This window comes from Chiloscyllium punctatum, chromosome 49, assembly GCF_047496795.1.
Source record: "Chiloscyllium punctatum isolate Juve2018m chromosome 49, sChiPun1.3, whole genome shotgun sequence".
Lineage (NCBI taxonomy): Eukaryota > Metazoa > Chordata > Chondrichthyes > Orectolobiformes > Hemiscylliidae > Chiloscyllium > Chiloscyllium punctatum.
The window spans coordinates 11,308,015-11,322,941 of NC_092787.1; the positions used below are offsets into that span (position 1 = coordinate 11,308,015).

At 39.4% G+C, this 14,927-nt stretch overlaps 1 protein-coding gene across 4 annotated transcripts in view; it reads left to right on the top strand.

Annotated features, from left to right (window-relative positions):
- The window catches only part of mvb12ba (multivesicular body subunit 12Ba), a 182,846-nt gene that overhangs the window by 12,889 nt on the left and 155,030 nt on the right, over window positions 1-14,927 (top strand). For all 4 annotated transcript variants that reach the window (XM_072566306.1, XM_072566305.1, XM_072566303.1 and 1 more), the window contains exon 2: window positions 775-888. In XM_072566306.1, coding sequence (XP_072422407.1) covers window positions 784-888 — 105 coding nt within the window. In that variant the 5' untranslated portion in view covers window positions 775-783. The remainder of the gene's footprint in view (window positions 1-774; window positions 889-14,927) is intronic.

Below are 14,927 nucleotides of genomic sequence, written 5' to 3' on the forward strand. Positions count from 1 at the left end.
ATGACCATATTGATTCCTTTTTATTAAAACTGAAATGCCAATAGTGTGTTATGGCTGAATGTCATGTCATAATATACTCCCTTTTTTTTTTGCTAAGTGATATTGTTTTTATGATGCACCTCTGGAGAATGTAAATGCCTTTTTGATTCAGCTACAGGCGGTACATAGCCAATCTGTGTTTTAAAGTAGATATGCACTGTGTGCAACTTTGCCAAACTTTGCACTCTTCTTCCCTTCCTATTGCATCCCTTGCTGCTTTTAAAAAGATTTCTGAAGCACATTTTCAAGCTATTTATACTTCTGAAGAGCCCACAATGAAGACCTCCAAACATGGAAGCAATGAAAAATGTTGAAGTTGAGAATAAATTGGGACAATTTTGCAATGCTGTATTTTGCCTTATCTTGCAGTACAATATATATTGAGTAACTGCTCCAATTAAATGAACATGTACTTTCAAATTTCTGGATTAACCCTTGTTTCAGTAACTGGAAATCTTGGAAATCTTTTTTTCTAAATACTGTATTTGTCTTGATCAAAGCTATATTACTGAATTATCTAGAAACAGCTCTTAAAGTTATTATAGTTTTAAAATGAAAAATGTTCCACGTAATTGCTAGTCTGCTGGTGACAACCTATTTGTGATCCTTGACTGTGGTTAGCTTTCCCTGCAGCTATGAGAGCAGGTGTCTGCAACATTCTATGGTTAGTAGTATACAAAATCATGTTTTGTGTAGTTCAAATTCAAGAAGGATTGTATGTTTTATTTATTTCAGTGTCGCTCAATGATGCCTGAACTGTGGGAAGCCTTACCAGATTTGTCTATGGATCCGATTACTGGTGTCGGTGTGGTCGCATCTCGATATCGGGCACCTACCACTTACGAAGTAGTAAGTAAAGTGTTAATCTCTATAACTGTACTGAAATTAGATTTGGGATCTGGTAGTAATTTTTAAATAGAATACATTTACTCAAATGTCCCACTATCAGTGTCCCAAAACATCTCCAGGAGACTTATCAAAAAAGAAAGGGGACTCGTGAATAACGTACAATCCAACTAGCTTGAATATACTCTTCTCCCAATAGCTATAATTTCCCCAAGGATTTGCTTGTGTCCTTAAAACCATTTGTTTGATATTTGATATGGTTATTATTATCAAAAATTATATTTGGAGATTTTTAGTTTTCATGTTGCATTTCTTTGTTCAAAAAGTGTGGATTTCAGAAATTGCACTTTATCATAGATTCTACTGTATAAAAGATCATTTAATACAGAACTTTTTCATGTTTTTCAACATTTTTCACCATTTCAAATATTTTGCAACTTTTGATTTGTTTTCAAGTTTTCACTTAAACCTCATAAATTACAAAACGAGCATGAATCTTAATATTTCCAACTTGGACTACAATCCTTTGTAATCCATAGCAAAATGTTTTCTGTTAGCCCTCCAATAACGCATTTGGGAGGCAAATGAATTTTCTTCTTTGAGCAAGAATTAGTGTGCCTTTATAAATTCAGCAGAAAACAAAGTAATAGCACCAGACCCTAGAATTTTGCTTTTTTTAAAAAAATCAGGTTTACTCTCTGCAAACAGCCCATGTGTTTATGTATACAATAATGGATATCCATTGAGTGAGTTACAAGGCTATAATTTGCTTGAGTGCTCCAGGTGATGTTTATAAGCTGTTTTGGATTCACTTACCAGTTTGATGTGTGCAAATCCTTCTTTTAAATTACAGTCTCTTAGTCTACTTCTTTAATGTGTGTGTGCTTCTGTGGATTATGATACGAACTTTTAAAATATCATAGCTTATGTAAATATTTGCCTTTTTTCTGGTGTCCTACCCAGAACACTCAAAACAGATTATTAATAATTTTCGATAATTATTCATTTACAGTCCTTTCTGCTGTAACGCAATAGTAACGTTCTTGTGTGAATTGACGCTGTAGAAAATTGTGCAATAAAAATAACAGGGCTTATGGAGAAAATAGGGTTAGAGGCAGACCACCAAAGATATTACTCAAAACTGAAACAAGTATAGTAGTTAGCGTAGCTCCAAGGACAGCACAGTTTAAATAAATGTTAAATTAATATCTAATAAAATAATACAGTAAATTTAACACTGAAAAATTTTGAAGGTAACTTGATGGGGTGGGGGAGAGTGGTTTTGAGGTTGCTGAGAGATTAAGACAGTGGCTGAGGATCATCATCATCACCTTCAGATACAGTTGTGGTTGCAGGATTAGGATGAAAAATAGTTAATCCATAAGTAGGTGGCTATGGCTCATTGTCTTCTGACTGTCTCTTTGGGTTTGGCTTAATAAGGCATCTAGCTTTTGCTGCTTTGCCATTTGTTTTGTTTCTCCTTTCATAAAGGAGCTGTTCATTAGGTGCCAAGTAAGACCATACTCCACGAACTGCTAATTTGCTGCATTCTGCATTGTAATCACTTATCTTCTAAGAGCTGCAACTGCTTCTCAGCTTCCCTCAGGATAAAAGACAGAAGAGAAGTGGAAAGCTCTCGTGATCCTAGACTTCATTTTCTTCATCTCCAGATTCCATTTCCCCCTCAGCAACAAGTTGTTATAGATCAGCTGCAGAGAAGTCTTCACAACTCAAGCAGCTCTTCAACATCCTCACTCTCCACTTCTTGAAATCCAGTTTACTTTGCAAGAGCAACATAAGGTTTTTTTTGATTCTTGAGAGCTCTTCTGACCTGTCTCATTCAAATTGAAGATTTAATCTAAGTTGTAGCCTTCTTCCTCAGTCAGTTTTTCACTATGGGAGAAAATGTCATCCCTCATTCCTCATCTACACTGGCAGCTTTGCCACAACTTTACATTATGCAAAGCATAGCAGTTCTTAAAACCATCAAACCAGCCACTACTAGCTCTAAAGGCAGGCATGTCTGCAGGATTTTCAGCTTTTTTCTTTTGTCTTCATACATTGATAAGGTTTTCTCTTTTTATGGTGAGAAAGCTGGTCCCAGATCACTTTTTCGTTTGATCTTCTATCCACACACTAGAAACTGCTACATCTGCTCAAGTTCCTTTGGCCATGATCTATCAGACTTACGAGCAGACAGACTTGTTCCAGCAATACAGCTTGCTGTAATTTTTCTGCATTGTCTGTAATTGTGTATAATGTAGACTCCTTTATTCCTGTTGCATGAACAGAATCACAGGTTTTTTCATTACATTCAAAACACTTTATAACATCTAGCTTCCCTTCAAGTGCTATAGCCTTTCTTTTACGTTCACCACCTGCAATTTAATCACCAGGATGCTTCTTGTAAACACTCTTGTAACTTTGTTGTCCCATATTTAAAGGTAACACAGGAAAATTTGTAAAAAAAAAGAAAATTTCTGAGTACCTCTCAAAAAACATTTCACAAAGCATGTGAGCCAACTTGACATGGAGACTCTGTTAACATAAGCGTCGTATTTTCTCCATGCCCCATGACACTTAAAAGTGTTAGGGTTTGAATCGTGTAATAACCAACGTGTGCATGCGAATGTTCTCGTTTTACGAACAGCATTCACCTATTCATCAATTGCGTTCCAGCCAATTGATCAAACATGCATAGTATCAGGAAGGACTGTATATAACAAAACAATGTCATATTTGTTTTGGAGAATACAACAGTGCAATTTTTAGGTTCTCATTAACCACAACCTCCCAACGCACACACAACAGAGTTTATCTTTGAGACCCTTTCTCATCCTGTGCACTGAAGACCTTCTCTAACTGTTTGAATCTCCCCTCTAGCTTCACCTTTTTCCTTTAGTTGTATCTATCTTTTATCTGTCCTATGATCATTCTTGCTGAATCTTTCCATCATATCTGCCCTTGCCACTCCAGTGGTCTGAGTTACAAGTGAAGTCAACTCTGATCACTTCCTTATATTTTTCACCATCCATAACCTCTTCAACTCTTTAAACTTTATACCTGGCCCTGAAAAGTTCTTTCTCTTAGTCTTTTTGAATTATGTTTTGAAGTTGTGTTTTGCCAAACTTTTTGATCTTCAATTTTAACCGAATTCATCAATCTGCTTAGCTGCTGTCTATCTTTTGATGTCCTTTTCCCTAGCAAAATGATAATTTTTTCCCATCCTGATTGCTCTCAGCTATGAGGGATCTAGTCTGAGGATGCTATTGTGCTCTTCCCCTACCAGAAAACCCTCTTGCATTTTATGTTCCACTACCATCTATCATTGTCTTAAACCCCTGTTTGCTAGAGAGGAGACTTGTGGGGCTAACAATGAGCAAGAGATTCATAGACCTCTAGTCATTAAGATTAAAATCAGTTGGTATACCTGCCTCAGTCTTATCACTTTTTGCTTCTGCCCACAAAGCTAAACCTTCCTCCTACCAGAGCCCTGAACTTGTGACTTGGCTACTATTCATTTGGAGTGTAGAAGAATGAGAGCGGTGACCTTATTGAAACAAGGTTCTTGGGGAGCTTGACAGGGTAGATGCTGAGAGGTTGTTTGACCTTATGGGAGAGTCTAGATTAGAGGACGTAATTTGAGTAAGGGGTCACTCAGATCAGGAAGAATTTCGTTTGTGGTTAGTGTCTCTGTGGAATTCTTTACTGCACAAGCTTACAGAGGTTGGGGTATAAAGTATATTTTAAAACTGTGATAGACTTTTAATGTCAGAGAATTAAGGGTTATGGAAAAGGTTACGAAAGTGGAGGTGAGGATTGTCAGATTAGTCATGATCTCATTCATTGAAAAAGAAGATTTGATAGGCTGAATGACCATCTTTTGCCCTTGTCTGTTAAGATTTCTCTAGTTTCTCCCTTTGTTTGACACAAATGCATCTTGTCCATTGTTCCCTTAAGCTTGTTCCCACTAAATTGTTGAGCACTCATCTTTTTTCCAGATAGGCTTCTCTACTCTGCTGTCTCCTTCCTTTTCAAAATCACAATCTTCACCCTTCTATGTAAATGGTCAAGCATTGTCAAACTGTTGCCTTGAACAACTTTTTGCTTTTAAAATCTGTACCCAAATTTCCTGTAGCTCCACGTTTCAACTTCCAATTAGTTTTCAAGGTGGCTACAGCACTGAAATGGCAATGGTCAATGTCATAAATGATATCCAATGTTACTGTGCCCATAGTGCATTACCTGTGATCTTTATCATTGTATCTGCAGCATCTGATGCTGTTACTTATCACATTCTAATGCCGTTTTGTGTTCTCCAGTGGTGCTTGGTTCCACTTAGATTAGATTAGATTAGATTAGATTGCTTACAGTGTGGGAACGGGGCCTTCGGCCCAACAAGTCCACACCAACCCACCGAAGTGTAACCCACCCAGACCCATTCTAACACTATATGGGCAATTTAGCATGGCCAATTCACCTAACCTGCACATTTTTGGATTGTGGGAGGAAACCGGAGCACCCGGAGGAAACCCACGCAGACACGGGAAGAATGTGCAAACTCCACACTTGTAACTAATCAATGATGAGTAGAGCATTACAGCAGTCACTTTAATTCTTTTTCCTTTTATTCTGCTTCTACAAATTTTCATGCATCTGTTCTTGGCTTCTCCTCATCCGTATGCTGCCTTTTACTGACCTAACTCAACAACAAGATGTCAGGTTGCATCCGTAAACTGAAGTGCCAAGTTTTATGTTTCAACCTAGGCCCAATGTTCTCTGACTTGGTGGTGTTGGATTGTTTTCATAGCTCGTTTAAGACTAGATGCTACAGTTTCAGAAATTGCTGGAAAGCCTGAGCATGTCTGGCAGCATCTGTGGAGAGAAAACTGAATTAACATTTCGCATCCAGTGAACCTCCCTCAGAAGTTCTTTGATCTGACTTGCCACACTTGAGATTTTCTAGTAATATCTGAATTTGTTTCTGATCTCCAAGGTCAGCTGTGAATTTCATTTTATTTTCCTTAGAACTAACTCCAGAGATACTTGAAACTAAATAGCAGAGGCAGTCAGCTGTGAACGTTCATTCCCTAATCAGACAGCTGTGCAGGTTTAGTGCTCTATTTGTTTCACCTCCCACTGCTTGATCCCTGTATTGTCTCACTTCCTCCTTTTTTAAAAAGAGTACCTTGAGCAGATGGGCCAATGGGCCGAGAAGTGGCAAATTGAGTTTAATTTAAATAAATGTGAAGTGCTGCATTTTGGAAAGGCAAATCAGGGCAGGACTTGCGCATTTAATGGTAAGGTCCTGGGGAGTGTTGCTGAACAAAGACCTTGGAGTACAGGTTCATAGTTCTTTTGAAAGTGGAGTCTCGGGTAGATAGGATAGTCAAGAGGGTGTTTGGTATGCTTGCCTTTGTAGCTCAGTGCATTGAGTATAGAAGTTGGGAGGTCATGTTGTGGCTGTACTAGACATTGGTTAGACCACTTTTGAAATATTGCAAATAGTTCTGGTCTCCTGTTATAGGAAGGATGTTGTGAAACTTCAAAGAGTTCAGAAAGGGTTTATAAGGATGCTGCCAGGGTTGGAGGGTTTGAGCTGTAGGGAGAGGCTGAATAGACTGGGGCTGTTTTCCCTGGAGCGTCTGAGGCTGAGGGGTGACCTTTAGAGGTTAATAAAATCATGAGGGGCATGGATAGAGTGAATAGCCAGGTCTTTTTCCTAGGGTGGGGGATATCCAAAACTGGAGGACATAAGTTTAAGGTGAGAGGGGAAAAGGGACCTAAGGAGCAACTTTTTCAAGCGGGTGGTGGTGAGTGTGGGGAATGAGCTGCCAGAGAAAGTGGTGGAAGCTGGTATTATTACAACATTTAAAAGGCATCTGGATGAGTATATGAATAGGAAGGGTTTAGAAGGATATGGGCTAAATGCTGGCAAATAGGGCTGAATTAATTTAGGATAGATGGTCAGCATAGACAAGTTGGACTGAAGTATGCTATGCTATGACTCCAACATCATAGTTCTTTGTATTGAGCTGCAATTTCCTTCATTTTATCAATAGTGCTTCACCCAGGACGGTAAGAAATTAGAGTTGTGAACACAGCCCAGTCCATTACACAAGCCAACCTTCCATCCATTGACTCCATCTGAACTTCTCCATACTTTTGGGAAGGCAGCCAATATAATCTAAAACCCCTCCCACCCCGTTATAATCTCTTCCGTTGGTTAGAAGATATGAAAACTTAAACACACGTGCCAACAGAGTCAAGAGCAGCTTCTTCCCTGCTGTTATTAGACACTTGAATGGACCTCTCAAATTTTTAATTTAATGTTAATTTTGCTCATTATGCACCTTCTGTGCAGCTATAACATTGTATCCTTCACTCTGTTCTGTTATCCTAATACACTTTGTATGGTGTGATCTGCCTGTACTGCGCATAAAACAAAACTTTTCACAGTACCTAGGTACATGTGACGATAATAAATCAAATCAAAAGCTGTATGAAACCATTGTCTTCAGCTTCACAGCAAACTCCATATGCTACCCCAACCATTGCCTTCAATTGTACCTTTTATTGTTTGTCGCCTTCATATCCTATTCCTGAGGTGACCTTCTAGCGCCATGTTCACTGCATTATCTAATTCCATGTCATTAGACATCTTCTGCCTCTTCCCCTCCCACAATTCGTGTCCTACTGAAACTCTCATTCACTTTTTTTCCATCATGTCCATACTTATCTATTCCAGTTTTATATCTGATCTTGCCCTATCTTCCAACCCCTGCAAATCTCAGCTGGCACTAAACTCTGATTTCTGTTTTCCATCTCATCCCAAGTCCCTGCTTTGTCCTCGCTGACTTGCATTGACTCCAATTCTATGGTGCCTCCAATTTAAGACTATTATGCTTGTGTTTAACTGTTTGTAAAATTTTGCTTGTTTGTATATCAATAATCAACTTGAGCATCACGAGTCTCCAAGAACTCCGTGTTTCTCTGAGCTTGGCATCCTCTCTTCCCCATTACTTGATTCCACCAGCGATAAGTCTCTGGAATGACTTCCAAAATCCTCCTCCTTTTCCTAAAGTCACTTTTATGCTTATTTGACTAGGTTTTGGTTCCACCTCCAGATATGTGGTCCTTTAACTTGGCAAACATTTTTATCTTTTATCTTTCATACTTTAGTGAAGTGACATAAGATATTTTCTGTGCCTACAGCTCAATATAAATGGAAATTGTTGATGATTTTAAGGAGCAGGGTCATCAGTGGGGTCACAAGCTAAAATTTTGTGGCTGCAAGGTGAGCTCTGAGGCAACAAAGATTGTGAGCAGCCTTTAAATTCTCCCCTGAATGCCCTAACTGGCTGATGTTTGAGGCCCCATTCCTATTCTGAAAATCCAGCTAAAAGATGTATTCTTTTGAAGGATAATTCTAACAGAAGGTTAACTTGTATTTTATTGAAATTTGTTGTCAGAAGATGTGGAGGTTCATTGCTCCAATAGCACTAATTACTCAACCTTAATACTCTTTTAAAACAAATGGTCATGAGCTACAATCTTTAATCAGTGCAGTTCACATGATGTAGCCAAAGCACTGTTAGGGACAGAGCTCTAGGCTTTGGAGTGAGCAGTAATGGAGAAATAAGGATACAATTCCAAGTCCAATGGAACAGGTCAAGATGGTTGGGTCTTGGACACTATTCTGAGGAACTCGTGCATTGATGTCCCATGTCTAATATATTTGCCTTCCGAAAAATACAGTCGTCATCTTTTGTCCTAGAACTCCAACCAGTGGGTTGTTCTTACCCTAATTTGCCACACTCTACTCTTGTCATCAGTTGGTGAAGAAGTGTTCAGACTTGAGCTCGGACAAAAGAAATTGGGTGCATGAAAATAATTGGGTTAATAAATGTTTATAGCAAAGTTATGTTTGGTTGGCTTTTTGAGTTTTTTGAAGATGTTGGTATTGGGGATGTTGACTTTCTAAAAATGTTTGATAAAGTACCATGTAATAGACTCATTGCAAAATGGAAGCTCATGGAATAAAAATGATGTGGCTCGATAGGTATGAAATTACTGAGAGACAGAGAGCAGGGAGTAGTAAAGTACTGTTGCTGTTCAGACTGGAGGGAACTATGCATTTGTGTCCCCCAGGGCTTGGAGTTGGGAAGATTGTTCTTTTTGATATATTAATAACTTAGACTTCACTGTATCAGGGCATAAATTCAAAGTTTGAAAATGACATGAAAATCAGAAATGCAGTGAGGAAAATAATAATAGGCTTGAGGGAGACCGACTGATAAAACGGGCAGCTTTGTGACCAGTGGAATTCAATGCAGATACATATGAAATGATTTATTGTCATTGGTATAATGAAGACAGACCAAATAAATGCATTGGTACAATTTTAAAGGGAGTGAACTAACTGAGATCCAAAGAATCTATGTATGCAAGTCTTTGAAAGTGGCTGAAGAAGGGCTCATGCCTGAAACGTCGATTCTCCTGCTCCTTGGATGCTGCCTGACCTGCGCTTTTCCAGCAACACAATTTCAGCTCTGATCTCCAGCATCTGCAGTCCTCACTTTCTCTTTGAAAGTGGCTGCACTAGTCGAAATAGCTGTTGAGAAATCATATGGGGGCCTTGACTTTATAAATAGAGGCACAGAGTACAAAAGCAAGGAAGTTATGCTAAATGTCTATAAAGTTTCAGTTGGGCTCCAGCTGGATTATGTCAGTTTCTGAATGTCCTACTGTATTTAAGGATGTTAAGGCCTTTAAGAGAGTACAAAAGTGATTTAGTTGAATGATACTAGATATGTAAGTAGTTTTATGGAGAGATTAGAGGAACTGGAATTGCTTTTCCTTGACAGCAAGCAAAGAAAGTTAAGGAGAGATTTCATTGAGGTGTTCAAAATCTTCGAGTTTTGCTCGTGTTATTAATGAGGCACTGTTTACAGTGCAAGAAGCTTTGGTAACTAGAGGGGACAGATTTTAAGATGTTGTCACAAGAAGAACCAGAGATATCATGAGAGAAAGTTGTGCAGTGACTTTTATGATTTGTAATTCATCGCCTGAAAGAGCAAAAGGGAATTGAATAGCTAATTAAAAATTTAAAAAATGCTGATCTATGGGGAAAGAACGGTGGAAAGGACTAATCAAACTGTTCTTTCACAGATCAAGTATGGGCATGATGTACTGAATGGTCTCCCGTGTTACACCGTTCACTGCTGGTTCGATGCAGCAGCAGCAGCACTTACTACTTTGGTTGCATGAGTTTTGGAAGTGCAATCCACACATTTTAGCTCCAAGTTAATTTATATTCCACCTTGTGATGTGATGTTTGGAACATTTCATGCTGCAGCTGAACCGGTACATAATCACTGAATCTTGTTTGAAGTTAAACTACAAAAGCTTCAAACAACAATTCCTCAGAAACTTGACAGATTTTGTTTTTGTTTCTCGTGGTCAGTACATAAAGAGCATAGTAGCAATCCCTGGGAAATGGAGTTCTTGGATCATTCACAAGTAAGGACCAAACCTCTGATTGAGTTAACAAGATCACCTTCCTCGATGGGCAACACTGTTTGCTGTAGTTTTCAGTTTGTATTGCAGTATAGATCTCATTTTGTTTCAGCTGAATGGCTATGATAGGGATTGCTACAAGCGTAGCCAGCACTTTAATATTTCCAATTGTGTCATTTAAGCTGCTGCTGTCTCTCTCCACAAGCAACTGTGCAAAGCAAATCCTCTTAGTGATAAAGAAGTATTACATTTGTAGGCAGATTTTGCAATCTTCTAAGTGAACTATAGAGTTGTTGTGAATTTTTAGGTATATGAATTGATACAAACATAGACAGAACTTGCAGCAATTCTCTCTGTCAGTGTGTTGGAAGACATGCCATTACTGTCTCGCCACAAGTGTGGCAAACAGACACAGGCACAACAGACCAAAAGGCCGCCTCCTGTGGTTGTAACCATTAGATGAATCTAAGTGCGGCACTGCCAATGTCAGTTTAAAGGATTTAAATTTTGCCTATAAATTTGAAAGTAAACCTGTCGTTTATTTAATTCAGCACCAAACTTTTTAAAAATACTTTTGATGTTAGTACTTCCAACCTGATCAAGAGAATCCAGATATTCCCACTCTTTTTCATTTTTAAAAAAGTTAGCAATTTATGTGCCTTGATCATTTTTAGAATTCGGTTGACGTGATTGGCAGTTGAATGATATTTGGTTTGAAGAGCTAATTCTCATACTTGGCATTTGATCCTTCCTTTAATATGGCAGTGCTTAGTTAATTTGTAAGTGTTCTAATTAATATGTTTAAATTATAGCTGGTCTAGTGAAAACTTGCACCAGATGTAAAATCACTTTATTGACATTAAGCCATTTGGCTTAACATCTGATTTCTAAGGAAGGGTCACCGGACCTGAAATGTTAACTCTGATATCTCTTCACAGATGCTGCCAGACCTGCTGAGCTTTTCCAGCAGCTTATGTTTTTGTTTCTGATTTACAGCAACTGCAGTTTTTTTGGTTCCTATTTAGTATTTAACTCAATGTCAAGTGTCTTCTAGGCATGCTCACCTTGAAATTCTGCTCCTCTCCAGGACCGCCATTTCAATTTTTTTTTCTTGTCCACCAATATTAATTTTCTTGTCACTTTTGGTGTTTTGACTAGGTATTTGCTAAAATCATTTCCACACCCACATTGTATTTCTCACTGACTGCCTCCGGCTCAGACGTGATGCCAAAGTCATCTTCCATCATTTTCACCTCTGTGCTCACTTCTTTAGACAAGAGTCCTCTCCCCATCCCATAGACCCCTTGGTCCAACTCCAACACTGTCCCTCTACCTGGGCCCCTCCCTCTGACCTTTTCTTATAATATATTTTTATTAAGAAAATATAGATTTTGAAATATTACAACAAATACAAAACAATGCAATTCAAAACAGTACAAAAATAGTACAAAATTAAACCCAAATAATAAAAAAAATCCCCAACCCACCCTCCTATACAAATGTATAAACATATATAGAGAAGTATAAAATTAAAAAAAAACCTAAACTAGTTATTTAACTAACTAAATAAATACCTAACAACAAACAAATAAATAGTAATAACTCAGCCCAGCCAAACAAAACACTCATAGTTCACAGTTTAGATTAGATTAGATTAGATTAGATTAGATTCCTCCTCCCTGGATATTGGACTCATGAAACACAATCGTTACGGCTATATAAAAGCCCTTGTTAGTGTGGCAGATAAATCTGTGTCCAGGTATTTCAAAAAGGGTTGCCATGTCTTGTAAAAATTCTCCGTTTTGTGGTGTACCATATTTGTGAGAAAGTCCAGGGGAATATGCTCCATAACAATCTCCCGCCAACCCGACAGGCCTGGGGGGTTTTCTGATATCCAACCTAGCAAGATATTCTTCCTTGCACAGAATGTAAGAATATTGAAAAGTTTTGCCTTATGCGAGTCTGCAGGAAATACAATGGGCAGGCCCAAAAGGAGCGAAATAGGGTCCTTCTCCACCCCTACACCGAAAATCCTCTCCATTGCACCCACCACAGCACTCCACTATGCTTCAAGCCTGTCACAAGACCAAAGACTATGGGTAAGAGTGCCCATACAGACCTTGCACTTGGGACATGCTGAAGATACCCCTGGTTTAAATTTTGACAAACGGTCTGGGCTAAGTGGACCCTGTGGAGAATTTTCAACTGTAAAGCATGGGTCCTATTGCAAATTGATATCTTCCTTGCATTCTCCCAAATATCCTCCCATGCCTCTGAAGAAACTTCAACACCCAGCTCTCTTTCCCACATCTTGCAGAGTCGATCAGACTCCTCTGAGGTGGCACCCCCCCCCCCCCCCCCCCCCCCCGCCCCCACAAATTGGTGATATAGAGTACTGACAAAGAGTGTACTCTTAGCCCTTAGTACCCCTCTTTCTATGTCAGATTTGTAGGGATCAGTCAAAAGTGTGGTCCTTTTTTGAATAAAATCCCTAACTTGAAAAAAACGAAAGAGGTCTCTATTAGGTAACTTGTACTTCCGTATTAACTGATTGAAGGACATCATTACATCTCCCTCAAATCACCCATGCAAGATATACCCCTAGCTGCCCAACGTTTAAATCCTGAATCTATCATACCTGGTTGAAAACTCGGCATACCCACTAAAGGTGTAAACAAAGATATTTTGCCAATATTATCTTCCCTCTGCTGAATTGCCCTCCATGCTTTAACAGTATTGATGACTATTGGGTTATGGCAATATTCCCTAACTGTCCTCACCTTGTCCAAAAACAGCAAACTGGTCAGGGGGCACCTTGCCTGGGAGACTTCGATATCTAGCCATATTGAAAGAGGGTCCCCACAAACCCAATCACTTACGTAGGTCAAAAGCAAGCTTAATTGGTAATTTTTAATGTCTGGAAGGTCTACTCCCCCCAGTCTGTGAGGTAACTGTAGTTTGGCTAATTTAATGAGGGGCCGTTTACGGTGCCAGATAAAGGTACTGAACCAACCATTCAGTGTCCTGAGTGTTTGTTTGTTAAAAATCAGGGGGAGCATCCGTATAGGGTATAGCAAACGAGGGAGAATATTCATCTTAATAAGCGCTATCCGACCCAACCATGAGACTGGAAGTGTTTCCCATCTTTGGAGATCTTGTTTAATTTTTTCAAATAATTGAGTAAAATTGGCTTTGAACAGCCAATCCAGAACTGGAGTAATGAATATGCCCAAATACACAAAACCCCCCCCCCCCCGTGACCACCTAAATGGGAATCTATAGTCACTCTCAAGAGCCAGCTCTTTCGTAAGACCACCCATAGGCATAGCCTCTGAATTAGCAAAATTAATCTTATACCCTGAAAAAGCGCCAAACGCGTGAATGCATTCTATCAGGCAAAGCACTGAGACTGCTGGATTTGTCAAGAAAATTAGAACATCATCTGTAATTTTGACCCCATTTCTGGAGCTGATATATTGAGATCCCCACGAATGGCTTCTGCCAACGGTTCAATCACCAACGTAAAAAGTAGTGGTGAAAGGGGACAGCCCTGCCGGCTGCCCCTAGAAATATTAAAATTGCTTGATCGTAGCCCATTGGTAATGACCGTAGTGTGAGGTACACTGTAGAGAACCTTTACCCATCTTATTGAAAACTTCGCCCAGACCAAACCGGTCTAGAGTATAGAAAAGGTACGGCCACTCAACTCGGTCAAATGCCTTCTCTGCATCTAAAGAAATCACCAATCCCTGTATTGACTGTTGTTGACATGCTTGAATTACGTTAAGCAGCCTCCTAACGTTATTGGAGGATCTGCGACCCTTTATGAAGCCTGTCTGATCCTCTTTAATAAAAGATGGTAACACAGTCTCCAGCCTTAACTCAAGAGCCTTAGAGAGGATCTTAAAGTCCACATTTAAGAACGAGATGGGCCTGTGTGAAGCACAGTCTTCCGGATCCTTCCCTATTTTAAGGATCAGTGAAATATTGGCCTCTCTCCGAGATGGTGGGAGACAAACATGACTGTATGAATCATTAAACATATTCAGCATCGGGCCTGATGGTATACTTATAAATCCCTTATAGAGTTCACTGGGAAGTCCATCAGGACCGGGCGCCTTTCCACTCTGAATCTGCCTCAGAGCTTCCTGCACTACTTGCTCTGATAATGGGGCATTGAGAAAGGACTGTTGTTTGGGAGTCACACCCGGGAGGTTCAGATCTCTAAAAAAGGATTCCATTTTGGCCTGCCCCTCCTCTCAATTCTCAGACTGATAAAAATCAGAGTAGAATCTCTGGAACGCCACATTAATCTTTTTAGAATCACATGTTAGGTTCCCAGACCCTTTCCTAATCGCTGTGTTGGTTTGTGGGGCACTCCTCTTTCTGGCAAGGTATGCTAAGTATTTGCCTGGCTTGTCACCATGCTCGTATAACCTTTGCTTTGCAAAAGCCAGCTCCTTCTTTGCTGTCTGCGTGAGCATGGAATTTAGTGTAGACCGCAGTGCCGTAATCCTCTGTTG